This window comes from Coccinella septempunctata, chromosome 1 (genome assembly GCF_907165205.1).
Source record: "Coccinella septempunctata chromosome 1, icCocSept1.1, whole genome shotgun sequence".
Classification (NCBI taxonomy): Eukaryota; Metazoa; Arthropoda; class Insecta; order Coleoptera; family Coccinellidae; genus Coccinella; species Coccinella septempunctata.
In genome coordinates, this window is record NC_058189.1 from 53,746,702 (window position 1) to 53,774,240 (window position 27,539).

Genomic DNA, 27,539 nt, shown 5'->3' on the forward strand with positions numbered 1-27,539 from the left:
TTTTCACATTGCAAGTTTTGAGTAATCAACTTAATGTTGCAAGTTATTCTTTACGAGCCTTTAAATGATATACCAACAAGTAGTATTTTTAGTTTAAAACTGCTTTTAGTTTTCCAAACCACTTTTCAATGAAAACACTATTATTTAATTATACTTTATTTCGTTCTATCTAATATTAATATCACAGCAGTAGTTGATACAATGTTAAAATATTGATAAAAATTATCATATCTGTATATAAAACTACATATATGAACAACTACAAAACTGTATAATAAAATAAATAACAACTGATTGAATCAATGAAAATTTAAGTACTTTCTGAGAAAACATTGGTTTAAGTGAATGTTGGGTAACCCTGGGTTTCCTAACAGTAATTGACTATTTAAATGATCTACAATGTTGAGGTATACTGGTCACTCAGATACTTACCAAACATGTGCAATGTTTGCATAAAAGGTAAGCGAATGGAAAAGTGACAGAAACAAATATGGACTTTCTTAATTCTGACAGAGTTTGAGAAAAACAGAACCTCAATTTTCAAATGTAATGAAAATATTGAAGAATCAAGGTTCAAGGAACCATATAAAAGTGAAGTGTGAAATTATTCATTTGAATTTTCTCGACAGATACTCCAAATAAAGTAGAACAATAACGATGCTGTGATTGAAATATGTTACAGCTTGAGTAAAGGATGAGTTGTATACATTCTGTCACAGATGGCTTTTTTGGATGGATGTATTGTATTGTCTATTTTAGAGTTTACAATTCCAGTTGCTGAGAAAGTAATTTATTCCACATGCCCCCATATTATTTTCATCACTATTAAAGAATAAATTAATAAATGTAATTCTAATTGGAACCAGAACACTTGGAAATTGTTTTGAACCTAATATTTGGTATTTGGACCTATTATTGCACACGTTTGACCTGAAGTAACTATCATACTTCGTACTTAAATTGAACTAAATTATATTCATTGTAGGAAAATTCTTCTTGATTCTCTCGTCATTCTTAATGACCCATATGCCCATCTTGATGAAAGCATCTTGAACAAACTTATCCTAATCCAACGTCAAGAGACATCATGACTAAGAATCCTATCATTGCGCTCCAGGTGGCTAGTTTTCCATTGCCACTAAAAAAATATCATTATAATCTCAAATTTCTACAATAATCAAGTCATGTGACATTTTGACGATGCCACCGAATTTGATACTCTTCTATCAACAAATGAGTTGTTAAATCCAGAGGCATCTTGAGAATGTCAGAATATTATGGTGGAGTTTTGAACTGAATGTAGTCTCAATTATGATCCCAACGAAATATGTTAGGCGAAGAATTAAAAAAACAATACATAAACACATGGTGGCACACATAAAACAGTCAAGCCTGATAGTTCCGTAAATATGAGTTTTTCCTTAAAACGCGGAGACAGGTCAATTTTTATTTGGAGAGGAAAATCAATCCACTACTCCTCACAAAGCTAGCTAGTCTTTTACACAAGCCATGAAAAAATGTAAAAATATAGGCCAGAAAGCATTAAAGAAAACAATAAAAATTATAACTCACTTTGTGTTGGCTTCTGGTATGATGTCGTCTATCACAACGTATATCATTGCCCCTGCTGCAAAGGCCAACGCGTAGGGAAGTGCAGGTCTCGCATAAGCAACGGCCAAGGCTCCCAATACTCCGAAGATCGGTTCTACCATGCCGCTGAGCTGACCGTACCTGTGAAAATACTTTTTTCTCAACTGGCCTCTATGAAGCCATTTATGAGTCAGGACGTTTTTAGTCATATTCATCCACCAAAATTTCTATCCCTGCCTGAATCGAGAATAGACAACTTTCATAATTTCCTACACGTTATTTTTAACAACCATGCTTGATCCACACATGCTACCGAGTTTAAGGCTTTTAAGGTTATATTGTACCGCTTCAAGTTTCCTGTTCTTTGGGCAGAGCTCGACAAAACAACCATTTACTGATTGTTTTTGAGCCGGTAGTAGCAGGGAACGTGAAGAGTAAATTTTGCTGTGAAATGCCTACAAAATATGTGGAAACTCTTTTACAACAAATATGCCCACAGAAAAGCCGTGAGGAAGTTTAAATTTTTCTCTGATTGGACATGAAAGGTACTAAGCTGCATTATAAATAGAATCGGAACTTAATAATAATATGCAGGGCGTTCGGTGAGTGACCAATCCAAGAGCAAGTGACATTCGATGCCATCACTTCAACATGAGACCTTAATGTGCTCACCTTATCGTCACATAAAACAGTGTTGTTATGTGCAGAAATATTACCAATTAGCTCATTCAATAGGTACATCAGTTCATGTTCAATCAGATAAATTGTGACCTGCAACTGAGGTATACCCACCAGGTACAAATATATACAAAACAAAATATAACGAAGACCTAGACCAGGAATTTTTAACTGATGCTCAGTTAATTTATCTGAAAACAGTTAACAAGTGTACCAAATTTAACTAAAATCCATTTTCCTAACTTAAAATTTATTAGTCGGAATAAGGTTCCCTTTGTTGAGTTATTCTGTCATACAAGTGTGTATAGTCACGCACCGAACACCCCAGTGTCCATTATAAAATGGACACTGTTTTTGTCCACGAGAAAAGTATCTGATTTTGTACATCTGAAGTGAGAGAAACGGCAGGCCTAAATATAGATCTATATATTATAGATTTTTTCCCAAAATAAACTTCTAGGAAAAACCAGAAATGAAAAAGGTTGACATCCATCGAGTCTGTCCTTTTTGCACCTACCATAAACTCTTCCACGTGGAGAATCCGGAAGCTTGCAGTGGTAATGCGACAGCTAGTCCTTCAGGGAAGTTCTGGATGCCTATACCAATAGCAAGATTTCTGAAAATAAATGATCAGTAGTTTGGATTTTGCAATTGATTGGTCCTAATGATATCGCCATTGTAAATGCCACATTCTTCATTTAGGAGAAGGATCTGCTGAAAGATAATTAATGTGTTTCACATCAAATACACTGGTCAACAATTTATAGCGACTACGTATAAATGTCTCTTTATTAGTCGCTTCTGTCTAACTTATCCAGAACACTTGTTAGGAAAAACTGGGATATTTTAAAGTTGTTTTTATTTCATCATATTCATGTTCTACTCTCTTCTAGCTCTTGCTTGAAATCGATTAATTATAGTAGACTGTAGATGGTGGCATAAAACCTGAGGTTGCTGAACATATTTTTTCTCGTTTGAATGCATAATTTCGATTCGAATTGACAATAATTGAAAAAATTGAAGTAATATTGATGCATCAGACATGCCGAGAAGACTCCTGTGCAACTTTACCAAATCATACGGTGGATATAGGATGGGTATGTGGAATTCCACATATCCGGCATCACAGCTGAATAATGTTAGATCACAGAGGGTTGCAACAAGAGTTCTAATTTCTAACCAGGCTGTGAGAAGCCGACTGCACGTTTGTGGTTTAAGAACACGTATGCGGGCAAAGTATCCCGGATTGAATAGAGAGCACAGAGTACGCCGATTGCAGTGGGCCGAGGATGAACGAGCAGAACACTAGTATGACCAGCCAGAAATATCACGATATGATAATTGAGTCAATAATCATTTCGCTTGCTCATAATTCAAATTGATTAATCTCACTCCAACCAATAGCAAGTTGTGAATATTTCTGTACTTCACCAAAATTTGATGCACGCATTTCCCAGTTGAAAAAACAGTAAGTGCTGGCGTGAAATTATTGGCGAAGAAAAAATTACTGATCAAGATGCAGTATTTTATCAATTGAGTTAGCATTCGTCGGCCATGTTCAGTGATTATCTCTTCGCCTTATAAGGGTCTTCGTCGCATAAAATAATTTGTGAAAATAAAGAAATTCACCGTAGGTATGCATATTTTATTGTTTCCTTAAAAACTGCAGCAAATACGAAATAAGTTTATTACGAAACCTGGCGTATGTATTTTGATGATTTAATTGAAACTATTCAACAAACAGATATGCATTAAATCAACAAATTTAAAATTTGACGAATATTTGTTTAGGTAGATAAACACTCGGGAAAATCCCAAAAGAATGAATCTGATTGCGTCAAATGCAGTTATAAAATTTTTTTATGCTAGATTCGAGAATGTCAAAGTGAAAAGGAAAATAAACGAAAATTTACAATGAGCCATTTCTTGGCGTTGACCATCAACCGCAGTTGAAACGAACTGCATACTGAGAGTGAAAAAGTTTCTGTATCTATTTTTTTGAGATAGAATGATATGAACAACGGCATTAGGTACATGATTTGCAAAATGGGATGTTTATTCATAATTTACAGTTAACGCATTGAATAATTTCTAAGTAAATAGCGAAAAAGTGAGAAAATATCTTTACTGTGTGGGAGGAAACAGAATTACAAATCATTATGCGAATAAATCATAATGCAAATGAATCCTACCAAGTGTTAGAAATAGCTTAAAAAATACCAATAACGTTTCTGATTTTTAGTACACCATACAGGTCAACACAAAACAAATTGTATCAAATTAGCAAAAAAGAGAAAAAAAAACGGGAAGAAAAGATGCTTCAGGAAATTAAGGAATTAAGGAATGCCAAATAAATTTATTTCACCCTTCTTCTCATTCTCTGAAGATACATCCATAATTAAGGAAGAAGTTTTGTTCGTTGAATTCACTTGATTGGGATATGCATGCGTCGCCTTCTGAATGACTGTCATCGAGTATTCCTAATACATAAATATAATCGAAACAGTGAAAAAAATTACCAAATTAAAACAGCAGAAATTGAGTGAATATTGGAAACGTCAGAAAAACTTAATCGTGAACAATAACAATACAGAGATATTAAGAGATTAAGCCCGCTGGTAATTTTTAATAAGTTTAAATGGTACTAGAACAAACAACGTCCATTTGAAACATAAATTTCAAAATGTTGAAAAAAAACAACTCACCTGGCATTCTCGAACGTGGCAGAGGGAGAACTACCAATGGCAGCAAAATCAACACCCACGGCCAAACCTTCTGGTATATTGTGAACAGTGATGGCTATCACAAGGAGAAGGATCCTCTTCCATTGGCCGTGTTGTATCTCTTCAATAACAGAGGCATCCTCGAAACTCTGTTTAGAAACTTCTTGTTCAATACTTCGAGAAGTATTTTTCGGTGTACCTACTGCAATAGAAGGAATTCGTCAGTAGATGAAGCAAAAAGCGAAGAGGTAGTTTTTGCGCGGTATTATTGGCCCAAAAGTTTGTTATTTTCGAATTTTGAACCAGAAAATGTCTCATCCCAATAAAATTGGGATGGACTCAATTCTGCCCGTCGATCCGAAATAATGGAACTTTAGAGAGAAAAGATCTGGGGACTAAATGGTGAGTTTATGCAGAGATAAGTGAGAACAGGGAATACTCCTTCTGACGAAAATGATGTATTTTTTATGAAATATCTTCGAAACGTCACATGTTGAAATAACCATTTCAACCGTATCCCAAAAAAATTACTTTAAGCACTTAAAAATGATAAATAAAAATGGGTATTTAAAGTTTAAACCGTTTTGTGAGAATTGCGCAAGCTGGCAACATCGACTGAAATATGCCTTGATAATAAAGGACAACAAATGCAATATCTTGATGAGATAGACAAAGATGGCTGTCTATGAAGTCTGCGACGAACGAGGAAGGTCGTAAAATTTTATGGGATTTTTATGGCCAGTTGCAGTTGAGGCTCGCCAGTAAGTACGCGCCTGTAGATCAACAGCTGTTATTTTATAAACAAGCTGATCGGACATTGTTCTTTTCATTGTCTTGTGTGCGCTGTTGCCAAATCGTAAACTCCGCACAAAGCGATTTAAATTTTAAAACCCCATATTTGAAGGATGATTTTGAATAGTTTCCGCGGTGAATTTGAAAGAATCATGAATGAAACTCATAATTATTCAGTTTAAACTTGCATATGCAGTGATAACCCAAATTGAGGAGAATTCCCCATTAAATCCAATCTCATGGGCAGATGGCAAACACTTGGCATGCCATTTTTCTCACTGAATTCTGAACCATACTTGAATTAAGACGTTAATATACTGAGATTTGACCTGAAACCGTTATTTCAAAACTTACACACTCAACAAAATATTGCTGGTAATGACCTTTAACACCCTGTATTTCGTTTTTGCTACGAAAACGGGGTACTTCTCCCAGATCTCATCTACACGAATGTATTTGTTCGTCCAGTTTATGGCGAAACACTCTATTTATACAAAGAGAAGTTAGATTTTCTTGAAAAACAGCTGAAGTTTCGTATTCGTTGTTTGCGAAGTTGAAGAAAACAACAGTTGAGCACCATTTTTGATTGGTATCGATTTCTGATCAAATCATGAATTTTTGTTTGTTTGAAATTAACATTGATTCTTAAAGCTATGTTTTACCGAAGGTATTAAGAGAAGTTTATACCACGGGACTTTCTAGCCATCCGTATATGGCGTTACGGATATTACAATAGTTTCCACTTTCTCATAAAAGATGGCAGCATTTAACGAACGTCTTTTTTCAATTTCATCAGGATACGAATTGGAGCCAATGGCAAGACTTTTCGAGAATTTTATTCATGTGGAAATTCATAGAAGAGATAATTGCACCTCGGAAAGTTAATTACATGAATGAATATTTGTTCTTCAATGAAAAAAATTTATATTTTTTTTCCGTTTGACGAATAAAAAAATTTCTGACTTTCCGAGGTGACGAACTGATTGAATTGAATTATAATGAAAACCCCATATAAATTAGTGGTTTCTGACGTAAGATATTCATTTTCTCTTTTTGAACTGACCACTATAACGGTGTAGACCCCTCTTAAGAGAGGTTCTTGAATGAATGATATGGTGCAAAAACAATAATAATGTTTGTAGGAAACATACAACATAATCATCTGTCTGTAAGTGGTATACCACGATATTATTTATTATTAGAAATTATATTCAAATCGTGTTGAGGAATTCATCCGAAGTAAACCCACCATAAAAACGAATCACTGGAATCGCAGTTTTAGTAATGAATGATATTGCTGACTAGATCGAAGCATATTAGAGTTCAAAAGTTCAATCAGAATGAGGATCTAAATTGATGGACCGAAGTATATGCGAATATTCAATAGATTCATTTAAAACGTTCTTTATCGCGTTTCTATGCTATTTGTTATCGGAATTTTCAAACCTATCTGCCGAGAAATAAACCAGTTTAGATAGAATTTAATTAGGATTCCGATTCGTCGACATCAAAAGATTCTGAAGTGATAGCAAAGAATCGAATAAACCATCAAAGATCTTGGTCCCAAATTTCATTCAGGCAAGTGTTCATCCTAAGGAGTTCCAGTTATTCCCTTTATGTATAGTCGTAAAATCGACAAGTACTTCATTCACTTTGTGATAACAAAATTTATTATACGAGGAGGGCCAATCTTTCATCATTTGAAGATTTATGAGGCAGCTATTCTGGCAGCTAAGAAAAATGATATTTCATCAAGGATTACATCAAGTTGAGGATTTATGAATTGCGAATTGCTGTAGAAATAAAAAAATTCACGTATTTTTTTGAATATTGTGTTCACCACGACTCAAATTCCTGAAAAAATTCGAACACTTGCAACTGCTACAAAGTTGCTTATTTCCATTTTTGTGAAGTGGTCGAGATTCCAGGCCTTAATTCATTCATTCCATGTGAATTTTTTCAAGAGTGCGAACTAGTGATTATTTCTGCGAACCAGAATTGATATACATCCTGTGCTGAAGAATATTGAATAATAAACGAGAATTCCAAGGGGAATAGTATAATTTTTCGCAACTCTTCGTTGTCTGATATGTCAAGGCCAACCTCAAAATCTTACGACCCGCATCTAATTTTCTGATAAATACTGGAGGACTCATCGACACGAATCATTTAAAGCAATATGGTTTTTTAAGTTGAGATACAAAAATTCCATGAACTCGAAGATGTGCCGTACGAATTTTGTGACAACCATAGCATAATATTTGTGGCCATTAATTTTTATCGCAAAATCAGCATTCCGGAAGTGCCTTCAATTTGTATTTGAAAGATATTTGTTTTTTGGGATCTTCTAAATAATCTAAATAATATAGGTGTCCTAGAAGGCCTTTTGGCTAATCCCATACCATACCCAAGAAGGCATCTCAAAGCAATCCTTAGAGTCAATATTAATGGTTATGTGTACATATACTCTATTCAATTTTATTTTAGCAGTCGGTTGGCCATGGAAATTTGACACATTTCACTCTGTATAGTACGAAAATGTGGGGTTATGACGCTTGTCAAAACATTTTTGGGTTTTAAATCAACGCTATGTTGCCCGTTCTACGTAAAAGTTCCTGTTATTACGTATTTTATCACAATGTCGAATCTCTTCGGAAAATATGTGACGAACATAATTGAAGTTTATACAAACTGATCGAAGGCATACCAAATCCAGTTATTTGCATGGAAAATACAAGAGATCAGTATAATATCATTATATGCACTAGCTTGAGGAGAGTTAATGTTCGTTATCTTCTTTGGCTAAAATTTGAATACGTTACATCAGTTGTAGATTTCAAAAATATTAACCCGCAGATGAAATGCATATGTTGCAGTGGTTGGGAATGGGTATCTCCCGAAGGAATTAACAGATAATTACAAGAATGTTAAATTCTTCAACAAAAATCATCTTGCATCAATATAAGTAAAAGGAATTATGTAAAATAATTTTCAATCAAGATGAACTTCACCTTTGAACAAAAATTTCATATGAATAAACAATTAACAGGACAACTGGCGCGTATTTGTGGCTGTTTATCTTAATGCATTGATATAATAATAATAATTAGGTATTCATTGGTACCTTAAGACATTTACAATGTATAGGACAAGTCAAATGAAAAATAGAAAAATCAATTTTCGGGAACTTATTCTACGATGACATTCATCGAAAATCCTGTAGTAACTTTTCGCATTACTTCACTCAAACATAAAATTCTCAATTGCCAAGTTGTGGCAACGGCGTTATGACATTAGCGACATTTCATGAGTGCCAACCTTACTCCGTTCTAGTTACAGAAACTTGAGAAAATTATTTCATGACCAACCAACTGCTAAAATAAATGTGAATGCAGTATAAAAAGGGTTTTTCATTATTTGAAATGGCAGAATATGCGTTTGAGACGAAAAGTCTCTAATTTGGCCCTCAAATACAGACTTGAAAGTAAAAACTAACGCTTTCATTTCCAAAAACGATGTATTTTAAAGAGACTTCGCCCCAAAACCTGATTTGAGTCCGTGAAGGCTTTTGTGTCATTCAGGTTCAATTAAAATATAGGTAGTTCACTATTTGATTTGCATGAATTCATACAGTTTTTCCCAGGATCATTTTTTTTAATTAGTTTTTAGATTGCGTGGATTCAATGACATTACTAGTACTTATACATATTCATTATGATAATTTCTACCCTATTATTTTTGAATTTCGTAACAGAAAGCTTCTCACCTCATGATAATTTCTTCAGATATGGAAATGTGTTCAAAAACACTTCATAATAAATGGTAACAATATAATACCCTGTGTAAATGTTTTACTACTGATCTAATCTACATAGATATTGAAAATTCATCTATTGAAATAGGCACTGTATTTTTGGATATCGCAAATATCATTATCTCACATTAGTTGAGTTTGTCGTTAGTCACTAATATAAAATAATTATCAGCTCCACCCACACAGAGAAAAATCTGAGGCAGTACATAACTGATCTTGTCAATTGTTAGCACAACATATTTTTTAAAGCAATGCAATAATAATTGATATGTGATATGAGATCTTAAATTTATGCTGTCGTGTATTGACTGAGAGCTATAAAACAAGAAGAGGTGGATGAATTACTATCAGTGTATCTGTTACAGTTGCTCGAAACAAAAAGTAAAAGTATTCCAATATATTTACTTTCATTAGTCTTATGAGTTATTAAATACAATTAGTGGAAGGAATGTGTGCATAATGATTATCAATCTATAACAGGGAAGACCTCAAGAGGTGAATAACATCTGATTAGGTGTTCTATAAACTCATCAACATCCATGAAAAGTTCAAATACATAAAAGTAATAAGTGTTCATCCATTAAATTTTCAGTGCATAAACCTATTTTGTGATCATTTAATACACTTACTCGCAATGGAAAATTATTGTCAAATAAGGGGAGTTAGAATAGTCGCCTTCTCTTGTTTCCAATCATTATGTTCAAGAAATATATTATGTATTATAAATTAGCATGTGAAGATTCTACTGCGTTGCCATGAATTAACTTCACTTACCCCTTCGACGTTGAAGAACACCTCCAGCATCTGGAAACCCGTCAATGGCAGTCGTGTCCGGTAAAACATAGTGGGATCCTCTCATTATACTGTTTCTCCTATCTTTACGAGGAAGGGACGACGAGTTTAGCGCTACAAGAAAATTAATCCATAAGTACATGTATTACTACAGGATATCGAGCACTCAAACACCACAGTCATATAGAGTTCTAATCTGTAGCAATTCTTACTTACCTAGCATTACATTTGGTGAACTTATTCCTAGGTACGTAATGAGAACATCTGTGCTATAAACAAAAAGGGCCCCTAACAGAAACCCCAGGCTCACAGGGGCAAAGGCATATTCCCCGTTCAATCCATAAAATTTTGAATCGACAGCCATTTCAATGGCAGGGGCAAGTAGCGACCAGAATGATGCTGCTGTCATTACCCCCGCAGCAAATCCTAAACTTGCATCGAGTAGTTTTCGCTGAAATGAAAATCTTCATTGTTTACATTGCAAAATTTGAGGTTATATTGACATTACCTGCGAACCCTGAATGAAAATCACAACAGCAGCACCTGCAGCGGTCAATCCCCAGGTGAAAAGGGTACCTAGGAATGCCTGCATAACAGGTCCATATCCCTGAATCATTTTATTTATTTATTTACCTAACGCTAGCGCTAACCTAACAAAATCGCGGACCGACACGGACTGCCATTAGACCGGGAATACTCCGGAGTAGAAATATCGTTCTTTTCCTTCAGTTGCCATGCGCGGCAATCAATTCTGAATTTTAAATATTTCTTTGAGAGAATTTGAAAAAATTCACACAAGAAATTGACGCAGATCCAAAGAAATGGCACCACCTTGATTGTGTCTTTATTTTCTGATGCAAGATCTGGGTTGCTGTTTAGTAACAAAATATGCATGCATAATTCAAGTATTTTCAGGAATTGCTATTGAATTCGTCACATTCGTGATCGTGGCGAAGAATGTGAAGGAGTCACCATCTAATTATGTATCTCCTTGAAGCAATTTCTATTTACTAGTATTTGCCTCTGCCGGCTTTAATCATTTTCAAGTTCTTAAGCGGTCTTGAATTATGGTAAAAGGTACTTCGAAACAAATTATCGGCATTTATTAAGTTTAGGCGCACAAGAAGCAATAACAATTATTGCACGATTGCTTGGATTGAAACATTGATTGAATTTCAAAATGAAGCGTACAATAATATGACTACAGGCGATCATAAATAACGACCGTTCATGAAAATTCGTCAAGTGGCCTATGGATTTTGGATATCTTTGAAGGGTGTCCAAGAATATTATTTTCTATATTCATTAGGTACATAGACGTATAGTCTATATATAGTCTCTATGTCTATGATTAGGTATGAAGTGTTTTTTCCAGAAATATATAATTGTACTCGATTATTTTAAAAAACAAGCTCAGAATTTAAGAATTTTTTCAAAAACTTTCTTTTGTGTCTAATTATAAGATCAAGTGTGCGGCATTTGGCTATTTTAAAAAAGCAATTATTAGATAGTTCTGGCGTAATTTCGGCCATTTTTACATGTTAATCTTCTGAAGGAATTCTATCCGGTCGATTTTGCAATTTTTGTTCCTTTTCGAAAAATTTTTCAACTCCAACAAGTTGGATGATGGGTTTGTGGGTAAGGGTTGAAAGGGTGAGGGCCGAGACGGTGGGGGGTGACAGGGGGAATGACGTCCCATATTTTTTGAATTCTTCGTTGGGATTTGAACCCAGGACTTTTGTGTTATGATTCAACTACCTGAACCGCTAAAGTATAAGAGTCTCTGACAGGTTTCATACAAATTGATTGGTACCAATCTTATAAAATGTCCGCCTACGAACCAAAGTTTACCTGGTTTTGCATTTTGGTAAATACATATAATTCCGACAATTCTTGCGGTTTTTCATAAGCTTGTATGAAACGAACATTGCCATAGCCTACCTATAATATATAATTAGATAAAAAAATCTTAAATTCTAAACTTGTTTGTTAAAATAATTGAATCAAATTATACATTTTTGGAAAGCCCACTTTCTATGGATGATATAGAAAATAATACACAGGGTGTTCCATTTAAAAAAACATATGTTTCCTTTTAATTAAAACTTCTATTCACAGATAAAATATCTGACATCAAAAGTTCATGAAACTCATCAAGTGGTACAGTTAAAATGTAATGTAGCATGTACGAGATAGAATAAGAGTGAAGTTCATAAATATTGGCTGACTAATTCATTTTCGATTCTTGCTTATATCACTAAATATTATTCGATAAATTCTTATTATTGACTAGGACAACCTCCTATGAGACTTGAAATTTATTGAGGGAATCCGTGTCATTTTCCTTACACGAGGAAACCAAAAAAGTTCTGCATTTTGTGTGAATCATTTTGATATCCACATCTACGGATTTTTCCAACATCAGAAGCTTGGTTTTCAGTGTACAATCTTGAACATCACGTGTATCGTAAGATGTTGATACCGACCTTTTCTTTCTCCTCTTAATATCCTTAGGGACCTCACAATTGTCCTTCTGCTCGGGCTTTTCTGGACTGTCTGATGCTCTAAGACCACTGTCGCTTCGAACTGTACGGACTTGTTCGATATTTTTTTCTGGAGATGTTGAGACTGGTTCGAACTGGATATCTCTCATACTTCCTATCTGATGGGTGCTGTGGGACCAGGTAGCGGTGCTCATCATGTTTTTCATCCTGTCTTTAGGGATGTAGCTGAAATAGTGCGATATGTCACCCGGATCGTAGGATATCCTGCCTTCTGCGAAGTCTGCAAGTCTGTCTCGAATTTTTTCACCTTCCTCTTTATGAAGGGTGTTAAGGTGCCTCGCGTTTTTCAATTCGTACTTCCAGAATTGCCTCCTTTGTTTGCTTAGCACTGCGATTGGGGCTACTTCTTTTACCTGGAATTAACGACCAGTTATTAGCAATTTATTAGTTTACTTGCCCGTTTCTGCTCCATAACTCGCATATAAATTACATGACTATGAAAACATGTAGATATACTAACTGACAAAGAAATGTACAGGTAGCTTGGTATAGTTTCTCTCAAGAAGAAATAGACCATCTTCTTGCATCAATGCCAAGACTTGTTGGGGAGTATATAGATAACCGCAGTGGACAAACACATTATTAACAAATTTAATTAAAAAAATTGTAAGCCCTTCGTTTTTTTTTCCTCCAAATTTTAATCAAATACTCCTTGTTATACTATCTATGTTTCACTTAAAAAAAATTAAAATCTAAACAGATCCTTCTGCAGTTTCTTTGTCAGTTAGTATATGTTTCATCAGCATTCTCAATCTAATAGGTGGTGAACCAACACAATCTTCAAGTTTATATTCAGGAACGAAGGCCTATGTGAGTTTCGTTCCTGGTGGGCACAATTGGGAATTTCTTGATAACATATGACTAATCTATAAGACCATACAGAAACTACCTACATCGGGACGAGCAAAAAAAAGATTAAAGAAGAAACGAAAGATGCTGTTGATTAAAAAAGACGCACATCGCAGAAAATGCGTCGAAGGATAAACACAATATCATATTTTTGAGAACAAAAATTTTTTTCATTCTAAAGAGTTACTATCTTAGGATGAATAGATATGCATGCTTTCGAAATTTACAAACAAAAGAACAAGATCAAGGGAGTAGAAGAGATTCCTGCAGTAGGTACAGAGCGCTTGGCTGCTAGTTATCGATAAGGCTATGCTTTAAAACTAAAGCTATGCTGGCTTCGTTACCGTGTTATCTCAGGATGGGGATGTAAATAAATCCACCGTTCTGGTTTTTCTTTTTCTAGGAAGGTCCTGGAGGCGATTCGATAAAAATGGATACAAAATGGAATATCCGAATATCCGTCAACGGTCCACTCAGTTGTTTGACTTCATAGCTAAGGTCTCATTCACACAATTGTTCAAGAATTGTGCGATTATTATGAATAATGAATACTTAAGGTATTGGAGGTTGGTGTGAAATTTATAGCGTTTTCTTCAAAGTTCATTTTGAAGTACATTTTCCAACAGTTTTTTTTTTGTTTGCCTAGTTTTAATGTCATGACATGTAGGATTGATTACTACATATTTGTAAACTTTCATGCAATTTCGAGAAAACACTTAATACTGCAAGACGTGTGTTCTTATCAATTTGAAATTCGTTTCGAATGAATATGAAAGTTATCTTCACTCACCTTGAAAATGAAGACTGCAGAAAGATATATGCATACAATATTCACTACAGTCAAGCAAATACTTATGAATCCCAACGATAGGAGTTCGACGAAATCATTATCTGAATACTGCCTTTTGAAATCCAAGGAATGATAAGTAGTACTTGAATTACCTTTTATGTAGTACACTGATGCCATTGACCACAGTAAGCCCTGAAAATTTAACATAAATAGCAATGGAAAATGAATAGTTTTCAGAGAGGAGTTCATACAAAGCCCATTCTCAGAAACTATGTGACTGACATAGTTGAAATTTGTCTCTTTTACGTACTTAGTGACGTAGAAAACAGATCACCCAGTATTAATGAATTCATTACAAAATTTTCTGTATACATGAGGTATTAAAACTTTTTTAATAGTTCAATGGGGCATACTCCTCATAAGATGATCAATTTCTTCTTGAGATATCTCATCCCAAGCAACTTGTACTTTATGTCGAAGTGGCGGTAGAGTCTGGGGTAAACGAACTAATCCTCTTCGCATAATGTCCCAGATTTGTGCTCGTGTGAAATATCGGGAGATATAGGTTACTAAGGCAACAACTAACGACTTGAATAATGCCTTCACAGTGAGCAAACGTAATTCTGGCTACATGTGGTCATGCATTAATTATATGTTGGAAAAGTGGGTTAGACAGCGTCCAAATATAAGGCAGAGCATGTGGTTCCACCACCTCCTGGATGTAACACACTGCGGTCATGTTGCCTCTGACGGATATCATAGGTGACCTTCTTCTAAAAGCAAAAGCCCCATACACCATTCGGCGTATAGGTACTTAATTTTATCGTGAAGACAAGCGATAACACAAAAGACAAAAACCATTCTGTGGATATGGTTGGAAAACTGATCATTTCTGGTTTCTTAGCCTAACTTAAACAAATATATTCCTATTTCTTATAAATTTATTAATACTGGGTGTTCTGTTCCCATATCTCAGAAGTGGTGCATATTTGACTTCATGTTTTTAACGGAATGTCAATGTTTTAAGACAAGGAATCAGCTCCTGCATTTTGACGCATCTTCAGTGAACACCCAGTGAATGATGAGAAATGAAAAAAAAAATCTGATTTTGAGAAGAACGTTTCATAAGGAAATTTTTTTTTATTGTATCGATTTTTTTTCAAATACTGTAGGAATAGTTGGGAAGACGACGATACTAAATCGGGATTTACTCGAGCATCGTGGAGACCTAGAGGATTTTGAATATATCATAGATGGTAGAAAGAAAAATGGTTCTATGATGTACAGGATGGGCAAAATTCGTTGTCTACTGAGGGTAACTCGAGAACTATAGCAGCTAGAAGAAAACGGACGACACATTGTCGTGCTCTTTTTTCTTGACTAATCCAAAACTGAAAACAGATCCAGCCTAACGTTCATAGATTTTAAGTTATGAACGAAAATTGAGAAATTGTCACTTTCAATGAAGCTGAATAACTCGCTTATTTGAACTCGTATTCGAAATCTGTTGTTACATTCTACAGGCACTTTTTTATGAGGAATTCGAATATGATATGAATAAATTTCTTGATCCAGTCATTTTCGAGATAAGACAGTAATTTCAGATTTTCCGAATATAAACTATAGTTGAAAGTTCTTTCATCTTGCTGCAATTTTTTTGCTGATTTCAAAAATGTATCATATGTCGCTATTCACGTGAATAAAACATATTATTAATAAAAAAAATTCAATACTTTTTCCTGCTTTTCGATTCACTGTTGAATTTTCAGTAGGCTGGCGTAACCATAGCGACCGTTGAAAATGCATGGTTCGTGAACTCCACATATTCCTATGTGAACTCAACCTTCTGCAATAGGAATCACCGACTGACGAATAATTATTTCTTTAATATATCGATATCGAGATCGATATCCTTAAAGAGATAAAAGACTTTCGTCCGATTATTAAAGAAGAAAATTTATTCAATTATCGTTTTTCTGTTTATGAAAGAAACTTTGAGAGTCAGTAATATCATAAATGAAATACGATAGCTATCAATAATTATAATTTTTACTGAAGTAAGATGATGAAAAATAGGTACTTCTGTCAACGGTAGTGTTCGAATTGTGAACCATAGTAAGGTAAGCATGCCAAACATCGCGAGAACAAACGATGGCAAATTAATCATCGAAATATTTATTCAGCAATCCGTGATCAATCATAGAGACTCAGGTTCACAAAATATAATGCATATTCAACGGTTGCTATGGTAACCCAGCCTACTTATAATTCAACAGAGAATCGAAAAGCAGGAAAAATTATTGAATTTTTTTCTCGTGTAACATTCATGTGAATAGCAACATATGATACATTTCTGAAATCAGCAAAAAAATTGCAGCAAGATGAAAGAACTTTCAACTATAGCTTATATTTGAAAAATCAGAAATCCCCTTCGTATCTCCAAAATGACTGGATCGAAAATTTTCTTAATATCATATTCGAAATCCTCATAAATAAGTGCCTGCAGAATGTAACAACGAATTTCGAATAAGAGTTCAAATAAGTGAGTTTTTAAGCTTCATTGAGAGTGACAATTTCTCAATTTTCGTTCATAACTCAAAATCTATGACCATTAGGCTGGATCTTTTTTCAGATTTGGAATAGTAAGGAAAAAAGAGCTAGAGAATGTGTCATCCGTTTTATTCTAGCTGCTATAGTTCTCGAGATCCCTTCACTAGACAATAGACAACGAATTTTGCCCACCCTGTATGCAACGTCTGCAGATTTTCAAAGATGTTAAAAAAAAAGTTGTGTAGGTACATACTTGAGCGTGTCAGATTTTTGGAGAATATGTTGATTGGACTCAAAGGAAGCTACTTTTCAAGAGACTGACAATTCGTATGTGACACAAGGTCACATTTTCTGTTTGATTTTCATACAGATGGTTAATCTCGGTGTTGCAGACTTGTTGCGTGTTGACCCATTCATCTGACACTAATCAGGGTTTTTTTTTTAATCTGATAGTTTGAATATGATAACAAGGCTTTTTTTGTCAATATCTTTTCTCTATACCTTCCTGTACCTCTAATCGTCTCTGCATTCATTATGAAAGTTGTAAATAATGACATTATGTACAACTTTCGTCTCAAGCAGCTTCACATACTCTCAACCGTTTTCGAGTTAGAGGGCGAGGAGCCACACATGTAAAAGGCCAAGAAAGGCCGAATCGTGGCGATTCGAACGGATGGAAAAGAACGAAGTCTGTGGGCGGCATTAGGCTCCCCAACTAGAAGACATATCTCAGATTATAGGGCTTCACTAGAAATCAACACATTCGTAGATTTCGTAGTCTTGGGAATTATAATATTGTGTGTTATAATTATATTCCGTGGAATTTTTCAACGCTGCTTTTGGTATTTTCAGATGTTAAATATTAATGATAACATTAGATATAGGATACAATATAATAACAACATTGACATTAATCACCTTGTTTAACGGATAAACTTACAGCATTCACCGCAGGCGGCATCAATGATGTAGAAATGGCTACTCCAACAAGGGATGCAACATTATCACTCAAAATGCCCAGAGCTACAGCAGCACCTGAGAGCAAAGCTATTACGAATCCAATCCAGAGTGATCGTAGTTCTCCTCTGGAACAAACAAGGATACTATTTCAGTGGTTGAAATATAAACTTGGAATCCCTTATACAATTACCGATGCATGGGAAATAAAAATGATGAAAATATTGAATTCTGTGTATTTTACTGTTAATGAGAAAAACATTTTCGAGGAAATTACCTGGATGTTATCTCATAAGTGGGCCATTCTTGATTTCCATATTTATCCGTTAAAATACAAGTGATTGTCCCATAACAGAATCCTACCAGAGTAGCAACCCCTAACCCAAGTAGTTCATTTTGCACCCCAATTTTCTTGAGATGCGTATCCCTTATTATATTTCCGAAGGTAGCTGCCATAACTGGTCCCTGAAAAAACGTCCTGGTGAAACCATATCGATTGATTGCAGAAGAATTTTCTAACAAACCATCATTGGCGACATCACCATACTGGAAAGCAAACAGATAGTGCTATTTTCCAGTAAACCCAACGCACACATTGTTCTGAAAAAAAAAAACCATTGCAAAATCAATATTTTGTTTTCAAAATAATGGAGTTTTATTTTCAAGGCTATACAGGATGAGCCTTTGACTTAAACGAATATTTTTAGGGTACATTCTTGAGGTGGAAAGAAAGACTTTTACCCTTTACCATTTTTTTCGAATCGGCAAGATTTAAAAGATACAGGCTGTTGAAAAACCATAAAAAATGTCCTATTTAGTTCTATCACACTAACGGTTTTATCAAATGTAATGAATTTCCGAGTATAGTTATTATCTTTTTCGAACACAAAGATATCCACCACGTCTTCCAGTTTTCTCATTATGACCATTACGTAGCATAAAAATACCAAAAATTCAACTCAATTGTTGAAACTGAGTTGAACATTATTTAATGAATATTTGAACGTTGTGTAAAATAAAAGTATTCTTCATGTTTTCTCGTATAATGCGTCGTTTTTGGGATAATTGATGTTCAAAAATTAAAAAGTATCTTATTCTGAACGTAAATTTGTTGTTTGAAGGGTGGCACAGGAAAATTTGGAGAATCATAAAAAAACTTACGTGGAGATCAGCAAGAGGCAAACAAAATCGAAAGTTAAAATTGCTTTATTTTTTACAGTTTCCACAATTTGATCCACAGTCAGTCTTGTGTTCCTAGATGAAATGAAGTTGTTCCAAGTATTCGTACCAGGATTGAAACCCCTGTGAAAAAACAAAGGAATACTTGGATAATCAAACAAGATCATTCAACATCGTGGGCTCCTTTACTATTAGTAGGTATCTACTATGCTATTCAAGATGAATTGCAAGTCATGTAAGTGAGCTTGTAAGCTCTACAACGTAGAAAAATGGTACATATTATCCATTTCGCTATGATATTACGTCATCATGAGTCTCATCGAGGAATTAATTGTTGTTTTTTTATCTGAATATATTATATTCAATTTTTGTATGTCTTACATGAGGTGAATTTAAGTTATTTTTAAGTAAGTGTACACAAAATGTTAACCATTTGTTAGATGTTAGGAGATCACTTATGTTGAACTGATTTTGTTTTGATCAAAAAGTGGTAAAATAGTTAGAACTTACCCTGGCTTCTTTTTAGTTGAAGGATCTTTTTCGTTAGGTTTTTGACCGAAATAATGTATACAACAAGGTAATACACTAACAGCCGAGTCGCACGCTTTTCCAATGTCATTTTCATTAAATTTATGCAGAATCGATTCGCACTGCTGTTGAGATTCTAATGGAAACATCACTTGGACATAGTCTCCCTTACCAGACCAGACAGCATTTGTAATGTTCGAAGAATCGATTATTTCTTCTAGTATCTGATAATTCAAAGTGGAGAAATTCGGACATTAGTTGCAGCTTTTGAATGAATACGAGGATGTATTGATATCTAGTTAGCCTAGACCAGTTCCATGCATAAAAAAATATTGCGTTAACATAGCAACGAACAATAACTCATTAGAAGTGTCAATATGAAGTTTGAGGTCAAAAAAGTAAACCAATACATACATACAATACATTGAAAGAAAGAAGATGTCCATCGAAATTGTGAAAATCGAAAAATTGGAATATCAAGCCATCATAAAGTACCTGTATTTAAAAGGGTTAAGAGGTAAGCAGATTTACGAAGATATGCTTAATACCCTTGATGATCAATGTCCTTTTTATGCGACAGTGAAAAATTGGACTGAAAGCTTCAAAAGAGGTAAATTTTCCATTGAAGATGATGACCGATCGGGAAGGCTAGTTTCTGTATCAGTCCCCGAAAATATCGATGCAGTTCATGACATGATTTTATCAGACCGTCGAATTGGGCTAAAACGGATATCTGAAGCACTGAATATTTCATACGAACGCGTTCATCATATAGTTCACGTCAATTTGGACATGAGAAAAATTGCTGCAAAATGGATCCCTAAATGTTTGAATATTGACCAAAAGCGTGCAAGGGTAGAAACATCGCGTTCGATCTGTGCTCGATTTGAAAACGATGTAGACTTCTTAAACCGAATTGTTACTATGGATGAGACTTGGGTACATTTCTACGATCCAGAAACAAAGCAACAATCGATGGAATGGCGACACTCTGGTTCCCCAAGACCTAAGAAGTTTCGTGTCTAAAAATCTTTTGGATAAAAATAGAACAATAACCGGAGATTACTATTCGACATTACTGACCACTCTACGGGAAAAAGTTAAAGAGGAAAGATGCGGAAAGCTAAAGGTCTTAAATTTTCTTCCAACGAGGGGAGGCCTCTTTTCCAGAGCAGGAAGAAACATTTTTTTGAAAGGTCTAGAGACGTTGAAGGTTCGCTGTAATAAATGTATCCAATTAAGTGGAGAATATGTTGAGTAATAAAATATTTTGACATTGACATTTTGTTTGGTTCTATACTAGGCTTAGAATTTTTCAATATATCTTCGTAGCATATGTGAATTTTGTCATTTCAGGTTCAATTTTTTTCAGTTTTGATTTTATGATACTAATGGAAGGGTGAAAATGTCTGACGTGAAAATTCTCTGGAGGATGAGAATTTTCCGTCAATTTCACAGGTTGTGAATGAATAGTTTGGGAGTGAGTCCTTATCTAAAAAATAATGTGCGTCTTTCATATAATATTCTTCTGAAGAGTCTTGCTTGGATACAGCGCCCTAAAAATGGGATCTGAAAAGCAATTTTTAATTTTTCTCAAAAACCAGAAAACTAACAGAAATGAATGGCAACATGATGTCCCAGTACAAAGTTAAAGTTTGAAAATTTTTAAACCATACGACTAACGCTTTGTACCTGCTCCAATTTTTTTTCTTTGAAACCGTTACTCTTAACAAGAAATTACAAGAGATTTTATTTGTTCAAAATGAATAAAACTACCGAAAATAGATTTTTCAATGGTATGATATGAATAGGGATAAAAGACTTGCGAAACAAACTATAGGGGTGGCTTTTTTACCATTTGAAATGAAAAGGCTCCCTAAATTTTTTTTATTGCTTTCTCGTTTCATAAAATGTCAGTTTTATTAGTTTTCTAGTTTCTAATAAAAAATAAAATAATTTTTCAGGTGCATCTTTAGGGACCAGTAGGTATCTACTGGTCCACAGGGGCTGTCAAAAACGAATGATATAAAAGACCCTCACTATTTGTTGACAAGTAAGTGCCCGTTAAAATTTTTCGCAACTATTCATTTTTATTAATAATTACTTAATTCACAATTAAGTCACAATTGTGACAGAAATAAGCGAAGGAAAAAACTTTTAATATCATAAAAATATATGATGATTCTTTATTGCATCAGTACGTCAGTTTTATTTATGAAACCAAAGGTTTAAATTAATAAACTCACTTTGATCATTGGTATACGCGTGGGAGTTGAAAGGTTTCCGAAATCATCAATTTTCGAATTATCTCCATCGCTTGTGTCCGAAAAACCTTTGATCCTAACATATCCATAATCTTTCTTGGGGGAAATTATTCTGACTTTTTGTTTGGACAGGAATTCGTTTTCTTTAACTTCTGTCGGGACACATACCACAACAACAACTCCTGACATTTTCACAAGAACTACCAACTGTTTATTTTCCACGGGGGAAAACAAAATTCGTAACATGTGCAAGTTGACTATTATCTTAAGTTTTTTCTTCGTTCGACAATCCTAATGTTCACGATCTATCGATTTCATTTATGCGGACCACGTAGTTCCATAGAATTTGATTATTGTTAAATGGGTCACAGGAAATATTCGGGACACAGAAGACGAAGTGATGGGTTCTTGAATTTATCAAGTTGGGAATTTTCAGTTGGAACAAATTCGTTTCCTGAAAAGGGGGTCATGAATAAATTGGTAAAGGCCTTATCACTCTTTTGATTGGAAGTATTCATGTAACTAGTCCATTTTCAATAGATTGCAAAATTCCATCACTTCCTATAAAAATTAGAATTTTATCTAACAGCGTCAAATCCAGTACGCTGAATTGTTAGTGGACCTTGCGATTGCCGAAGAAATTAGAAGAAATTCTTGGCTATAGAATATCAGAAACGACGAACGGATCGCTTTCGAGGCTATACGAGTTTTCTATTACTTATTTATTTATTACTTCGAGATACAAACGGGACGTTTCATAAAAGTTCATAACAGTGTATGAATGGATATTGGTTCTTCCAACATTTTTTTGTTTTTACAGAAACAGTTCATGAGGATGTTATCACAAAGTTCTACTTTTCATATATCTTCTGTTGTAGAAAGAACAAGCTTTTGCTTTGAAGGAATTGAGATTATTTGAGCTACATAGTTCTGGACAATTTGAAAAGACGAGAACTAAATCATTTTAGAATTTATCTTTATATACAAAAACATAACTGTTCTTCCTTGCAAAGTGTTTTTCGTTCATAAAAGATACAAACTTGATTCCATAAAGTATCACAAACCTGTGTACAATGTATAAAAAAGCTGGCCCACCCCATTCATTTTGAGGGATTAATTAAAGATATTTTGAAAATCTTTTCTTGTGATGTGTGTAGGGTGTTCGAAAGCACAATTAAAAATTATTGTCATATATACAGGGTGTTCGAAAACAAAGATATAGATCAAAGTTACACTCTTTTAAATGTAACACCCTGTATTTGACCTCAAAAATGGAATGGCAAGCTCAAATTATGATGAGTTTCTTCAGATCACTTCATACCTTAGAAGCACCCTTCACGAGATAACAGCGAAAAATTGAAATTATATTGTTGTTTTAAATAGCAATTAAGGAAGAAACTAGTTAAGCCAACGAAACAGAATTTTTTTTCGAGTAGACAAGTTGGCTACTCCTACACATAAAAAAAATTCCAACTCTGGAATATACAGAGTGATAATAATTAATTCTCAAACATCAACTACAAATAATCGTCAAAAACTGCTGAGAAACTGTCAGGTTTAGGTGTAGGAAAACCTTATGAAGATAGTTTCGAAAGTAATTTTTACGTTCAACGAGATATAGAAATACCGGGTGTGCCATTTGAAGTAAGAAAGTTTTTGACGATTATTTGTAGTTGATTTCCTGAAACTTTTTAGGGTTTTCACTCCGAATCTCTGAAACAAAATCAATTAAAAAATTAAAATAAACGATTTGCTCCTGCGTAAATTCTTTCACTGATTGGTCAGGAGCAAATCAAGTAGAAAAAATTGTTGCCTGACAATGAACTGAAAAAAGAACTTTGATATTATAATTATAGTATATACATAGTAACTTTTCGGAGTCTATATCAGACTCCTTCATCAGTCGAAAATCAATTTCAGAAAATCTTCTGAATTGTTGCTTTTTATTTGTCATTAATTGTCAATACATAAAAACAGAGACTGCATAGAAACGTTGATTCATTTAATTTTGAAATTACCGGATGACAGTTCCTTTTTTAGATCATGTTTGTTCTAAAACAGGAGACCACATGAACACTAATAAAATTTTAATGACTGAACCGGATCATTATAAACGAAAGAATGAAGAGTCCACGTGTATTTTGTTGTATCAAAATAATAATTCGGCCAATTGTCATCCGTTAATTAAAGAATTAAATGAATCAACGTTTCTATGCAGTCCCTGTTTCTATGTATTGACAATTAATGTCAAAATCAGAAATTTTCTTAAATTGATTTTCGTCTGATGACGGAGTCTGATATAGACTCCGAAACGTTACTATATATAATTATAATTTCAAAGTTCTTTTTTCACTTCATTTTCAGGCAACAATTTTTTTTACTTGATTGGCTCCTGACAAATTAGTGCAAGAATCGTTTATTTCAATTTTTTAATTGATTTTGTTCCAGAGATTGGGAGTGAAAAACCTAAAAAGTTTCAGGAAATGCAGAATCCTCCCAGAATGAATTTCAATCGATATTTGTAGTTGATGTTTGAGAATGAATTATGATCACTATGTATATTCCAGAGTTGAATTTTTTTATGCGTAGGAGTAGCTAACTTGCCTACTCGAAAAAATACTCTCTATATCGCTGGCGTAACTAGTTTCTTCATTAATTGCTACTTAAAAAAAAATCCATTTTTTAAATTTTTCGCCATTATTTCGTAAATGGTACGATGTGATCGGAAGAAACTCATTATAATTTGAGCTTGCCATTCCATTTTTGAGGTCATATACAGGGTGTTACATTTAAAAAAGTGTAACTTTGGTCTATATCTTTGTTTTCGAACACCCTGTACATATGACAATAATTTTAAATTGTATTTTCGAGCACCCTACACACACCACAAGAAAAGATTTTTAAAATATTTCCATTTACTCCATCAAAATGAGCGCAGTGTCTGGGGTGGGCAACCCGGTATAGGTACATATTTTTACATCGTCTAACCGAGTAACTTATCCACAGCCAAAGCCCTGATTTCAGTATGAAAACTCAATATTTTGAATGCTGGCACTCACTAGTTCTTGGTTGAGCTGGAACAATTCACTACTGAACAAAGAAAAGACCAATGTATTAATGTTCCGCCACATCAATTCTGGTATAGAAAACCCTACTAACATCGAATTGAATAATCAAATATATAAAGTGGAGAATAATGTGAAGTTCCAAGGAATACCTACACATCGACATCGAATTGAATTGGAAATAACAAATCAGTTATGCTGCATAAAAGGTTTCATCTTCAGTTTACGGCTAAAAGGTTGTCTCCAGATATTTAAAATGCAACACCTTGAAAACGGTATATTCTGCTACAATAGAATCGAGATTGTGATTTGGAATAATATTCTTCGGATCAGGAAATATGACTGCTCTATTCACTCTACAGAAAAAGGCAATAAGAATAGTCTTCAATCTAAGAAGAATTACATCATGTCGGGGTATATTCAAAGCAAATAAAATATTAACACTATATGCAATATATATTCAGTACATAAGAACAAAGAACTTTTCAGACAACATATCAATGAAAACAAGTCGAAGTACACCATAAGAAACCTAAATTATAAGTATCCCAAGTGCCGTTCAACTAGCACTCAAAACCAAGTGGAGTATAGGAGTATTAAATTTTTCAACGCTTTGCTAGAGGCAATGCAGAAAGAACAGGATCTGAAGAAATTCAAAAAATTGATCCATAAATATCTGATTCAAATTAAACCATACAATATTGAGGATTTTCTTGGCTTCTCATATGAATGAAATGTTGATGATATGCTTATATATGTTTGACACCATTTCACTTGACTTTCTGTAGGAGATTCATTTGAAATAAAGAACATTCATTATTATTATAAGGTAGACCTAATATCCATTTGGATATTTCGATTAATTATTCTTAATCTCTTCCAGCGAAATATGACTCTTTTTCGTGACATCAAAGAGAAAAAATTCCTAAACGCCCACAGACTGTTTTTTGTAATGAATGCATTTCTCTGATGAAATGGCTAACTAATCAGCTACCTGAGTTCAATTTCCTTCCTGTCCAGCTGTATAATATCGGTAAAAACAGACATGTGCATGGGATTCGGCGGAAAACATAGTTGCGATGATTATTATTGGAGAGACGCCCTGCGCCGACGTTATCGAAAGACGCCATCAGCTGGAGCCCGACGCCCCAGTCTCACGGTACACATGGCTGAAACCGGTGGACTTCTTCTCTCCTAGCCTAGGCCTATATGTGATGTATTTGCTGCGTCACAGCGCCATCCTCTCCAGAAGGGCCTGTAGACACGGACTGTTCTCTTTATTGGTGCTTTGGTTGTTGCCCTTCTGCCTCTCAAAACCGCCCAACCATGCCTCAGATACGTACAAGCACGAGTCGGTCAGCTTCGACTCCAAGAACCAGGACGTGGACGTCCTCTACAAGGCAATCTCCACCGATGTGCCCCAGAAGCAAACCCCCGTTTTGGACGAGGAAGGCCCCACAGCAGTTTCTGAGCCACCTGTGGAAAAGACAACGCAAAATGCTGCTCCTTACTTGGACAGATATCACGTGATTAAAGTTTCGTTCGATAGAGTTCAGACACCGTTCATAATAGGACTGTGGATATTTTGCGCTAGCTTGGCGAAAATTGGTGAGTTTGAATGTTTTCAAGGTCATCGGTTCTTGCAAAGTAGCACCGCATCGGGCCTTCTTCTATACAGGTGGACTATCACATTTCACCTTTGATTCCCTGAAATTTTATCGAGTTAACCTTAAACGAATACATTCACATTTTTGAATTGGAACTCTGATGTTTGTTTTGGAAGATTCAATCGATAAGTAGTTGCATAAGATGTAAAGTAAAGGATGATTTCAACTTTGGAGTTCTAATTCAGGATCGATTCATACATTTTGAGAATAGTGCAGGATAATTTGCAAACTCCTAGTGAGTTTCATAACTTTATGAGAGAACTCTGTTCGCCATAAAAGGAGGAATCTAAATTGAAGAGATCAGCTGAGAGAATGAAAATCAACCTGCATTCTGTTTTTGAATTTACAGACGTAGTTCAAGAGGTTCGAAAAACTGCAAAAAATGAACTCTTCTTAATTACTTATCAATTTGCTACATATCCCCTTTAGTGGGTGAAAAAATGAAACATTCCAACAGTTTTTTGTTTTTACGCAGGAACAGTTCTTGAGGATGTTTTCACAAAGTTCTACTTTCCGTATATCTTCTGTTGTAGAAAGAACGAGCTTTGGCTTTGGAGGATTTGAGCTACATAGTTGTGGACAATTTGAAAAGACGAGAACAAAATCATTTTAAACCCGTATAATTGGTGAATTGGCCTAATAAAAAAAACTTTAATTCTGTTATTTATCTCTGCAAATGAATTCAGTATACAAGGAATCTACTTCTTGTCTTAGTTTAGGGAGGAAGAGAACAGAAT

The 27,539-nt window shown here is 34.5% G+C and overlaps 3 protein-coding genes across 8 annotated transcripts in view; 1 reads left to right on the top strand and 2 right to left on the bottom strand.

The window, feature by feature from the left end:
• Nucleotides 1–964: 964 nt before the first annotated feature.
• LOC123322332 (zinc transporter ZIP11) lies at nucleotides 965–11,143 on the bottom strand. 2 transcript variants are annotated; one of them, XM_044910276.1, is made up of 7 exons: nucleotides 10,898–11,143; nucleotides 10,606–10,840; nucleotides 10,372–10,503; nucleotides 4,974–5,193; nucleotides 2,786–2,884; nucleotides 1,573–1,731; nucleotides 965–1,138 (listed from the first exon to the last, which is right to left on the bottom strand). In XM_044910276.1, the coding sequence occupies exons 1-7, from the start codon at nucleotides 11,003–11,005 to the stop codon at nucleotides 1,060–1,062; spliced, it is 1,032 nt and encodes a 343-aa protein (XP_044766211.1). In that variant the 5' UTR covers nucleotides 11,006–11,143; the 3' UTR covers nucleotides 965–1,059. The 2 variants fall into 2 exon arrangements, with proteins under 2 accessions (XP_044766211.1, XP_044766217.1); XM_044910282.1 differs by having other exon boundaries at nucleotides 4,974–5,140; nucleotides 10,373–10,503; nucleotides 10,898–11,137.
• Nucleotides 11,144–12,481: 1,338 nt separating this feature from the next.
• Nucleotides 12,482–22,297, bottom strand: LOC123322545. Its single transcript, XM_044910489.1, has 8 exons — nucleotides 22,053–22,297; nucleotides 19,789–20,030; nucleotides 19,261–19,401; nucleotides 18,624–18,699; nucleotides 18,377–18,564; nucleotides 18,083–18,227; nucleotides 14,593–14,784; nucleotides 12,482–13,306 (listed from the first exon to the last, which is right to left on the bottom strand). The coding sequence occupies exons 1-8, from the start codon at nucleotides 22,257–22,259 to the stop codon at nucleotides 12,692–12,694; spliced, it is 1,806 nt and encodes a 601-aa protein (XP_044766424.1). The 5' UTR covers nucleotides 22,260–22,297; the 3' UTR covers nucleotides 12,482–12,691.
• A 3,775-nt stretch (nucleotides 22,298–26,072) lies between these two features.
• LOC123322664 (sodium/hydrogen exchanger 3) overlaps nucleotides 26,073–27,539 on the top strand; it is a 37,550-nt gene continuing 36,083 nt past the window's right edge. For all 5 annotated transcript variants that reach the window (XM_044910638.1, XM_044910640.1, XM_044910641.1 and 2 more), the window contains exon 1: nucleotides 26,073–26,743. In XM_044910638.1, coding sequence (XP_044766573.1) covers nucleotides 26,215–26,743 — 529 coding nt within the window. In that variant the 5' untranslated portion in view covers nucleotides 26,073–26,214. The remainder of the gene's footprint in view (nucleotides 26,744–27,539) is intronic.

Bases quoted from the DNA above. Each gene is read 5' to 3' on its own strand.
- LOC123322545 (XM_044910489.1), bottom strand. From the start codon at position 22,259: ATGTCAGGAGTTGTTGTTGTGGTATGTGTCCCGACAGAAGTTAAAGAA. The intron at 18,228-18,376 runs GTAATTTCCTCG...TGTTTGTTCCAG, and splicing joins ACTTATGAGATAACATCCAG to AGGAGAACTACGATCACTCT. The intron at 13,307-14,592 runs GTGAGTGAAGAT...CGTTAATTCCAG, and splicing joins CTGCAGTCTTCATTTTCAAG to GTAAAAGAAGTAGCCCCAAT.
- LOC123322332 (XM_044910276.1), bottom strand. From the start codon at position 11,005: ATGATTCAGGGATATGGACCTGTTATGCAGGCATTCCTAGGTACCCTT. The intron at 10,841-10,897 runs GTAATGTCAATA...TTTTCATTTCAG, and splicing joins TTTTCATTCAGGGTTCGCAG to CGAAAACTACTCGATGCAAG. The intron at 5,194-10,371 runs GTAAGTGAAGTT...CTTCTATTGCAG, and splicing joins TGTTCTTCAACGTCGAAGGG to TAGGTACACCGAAAAATACT.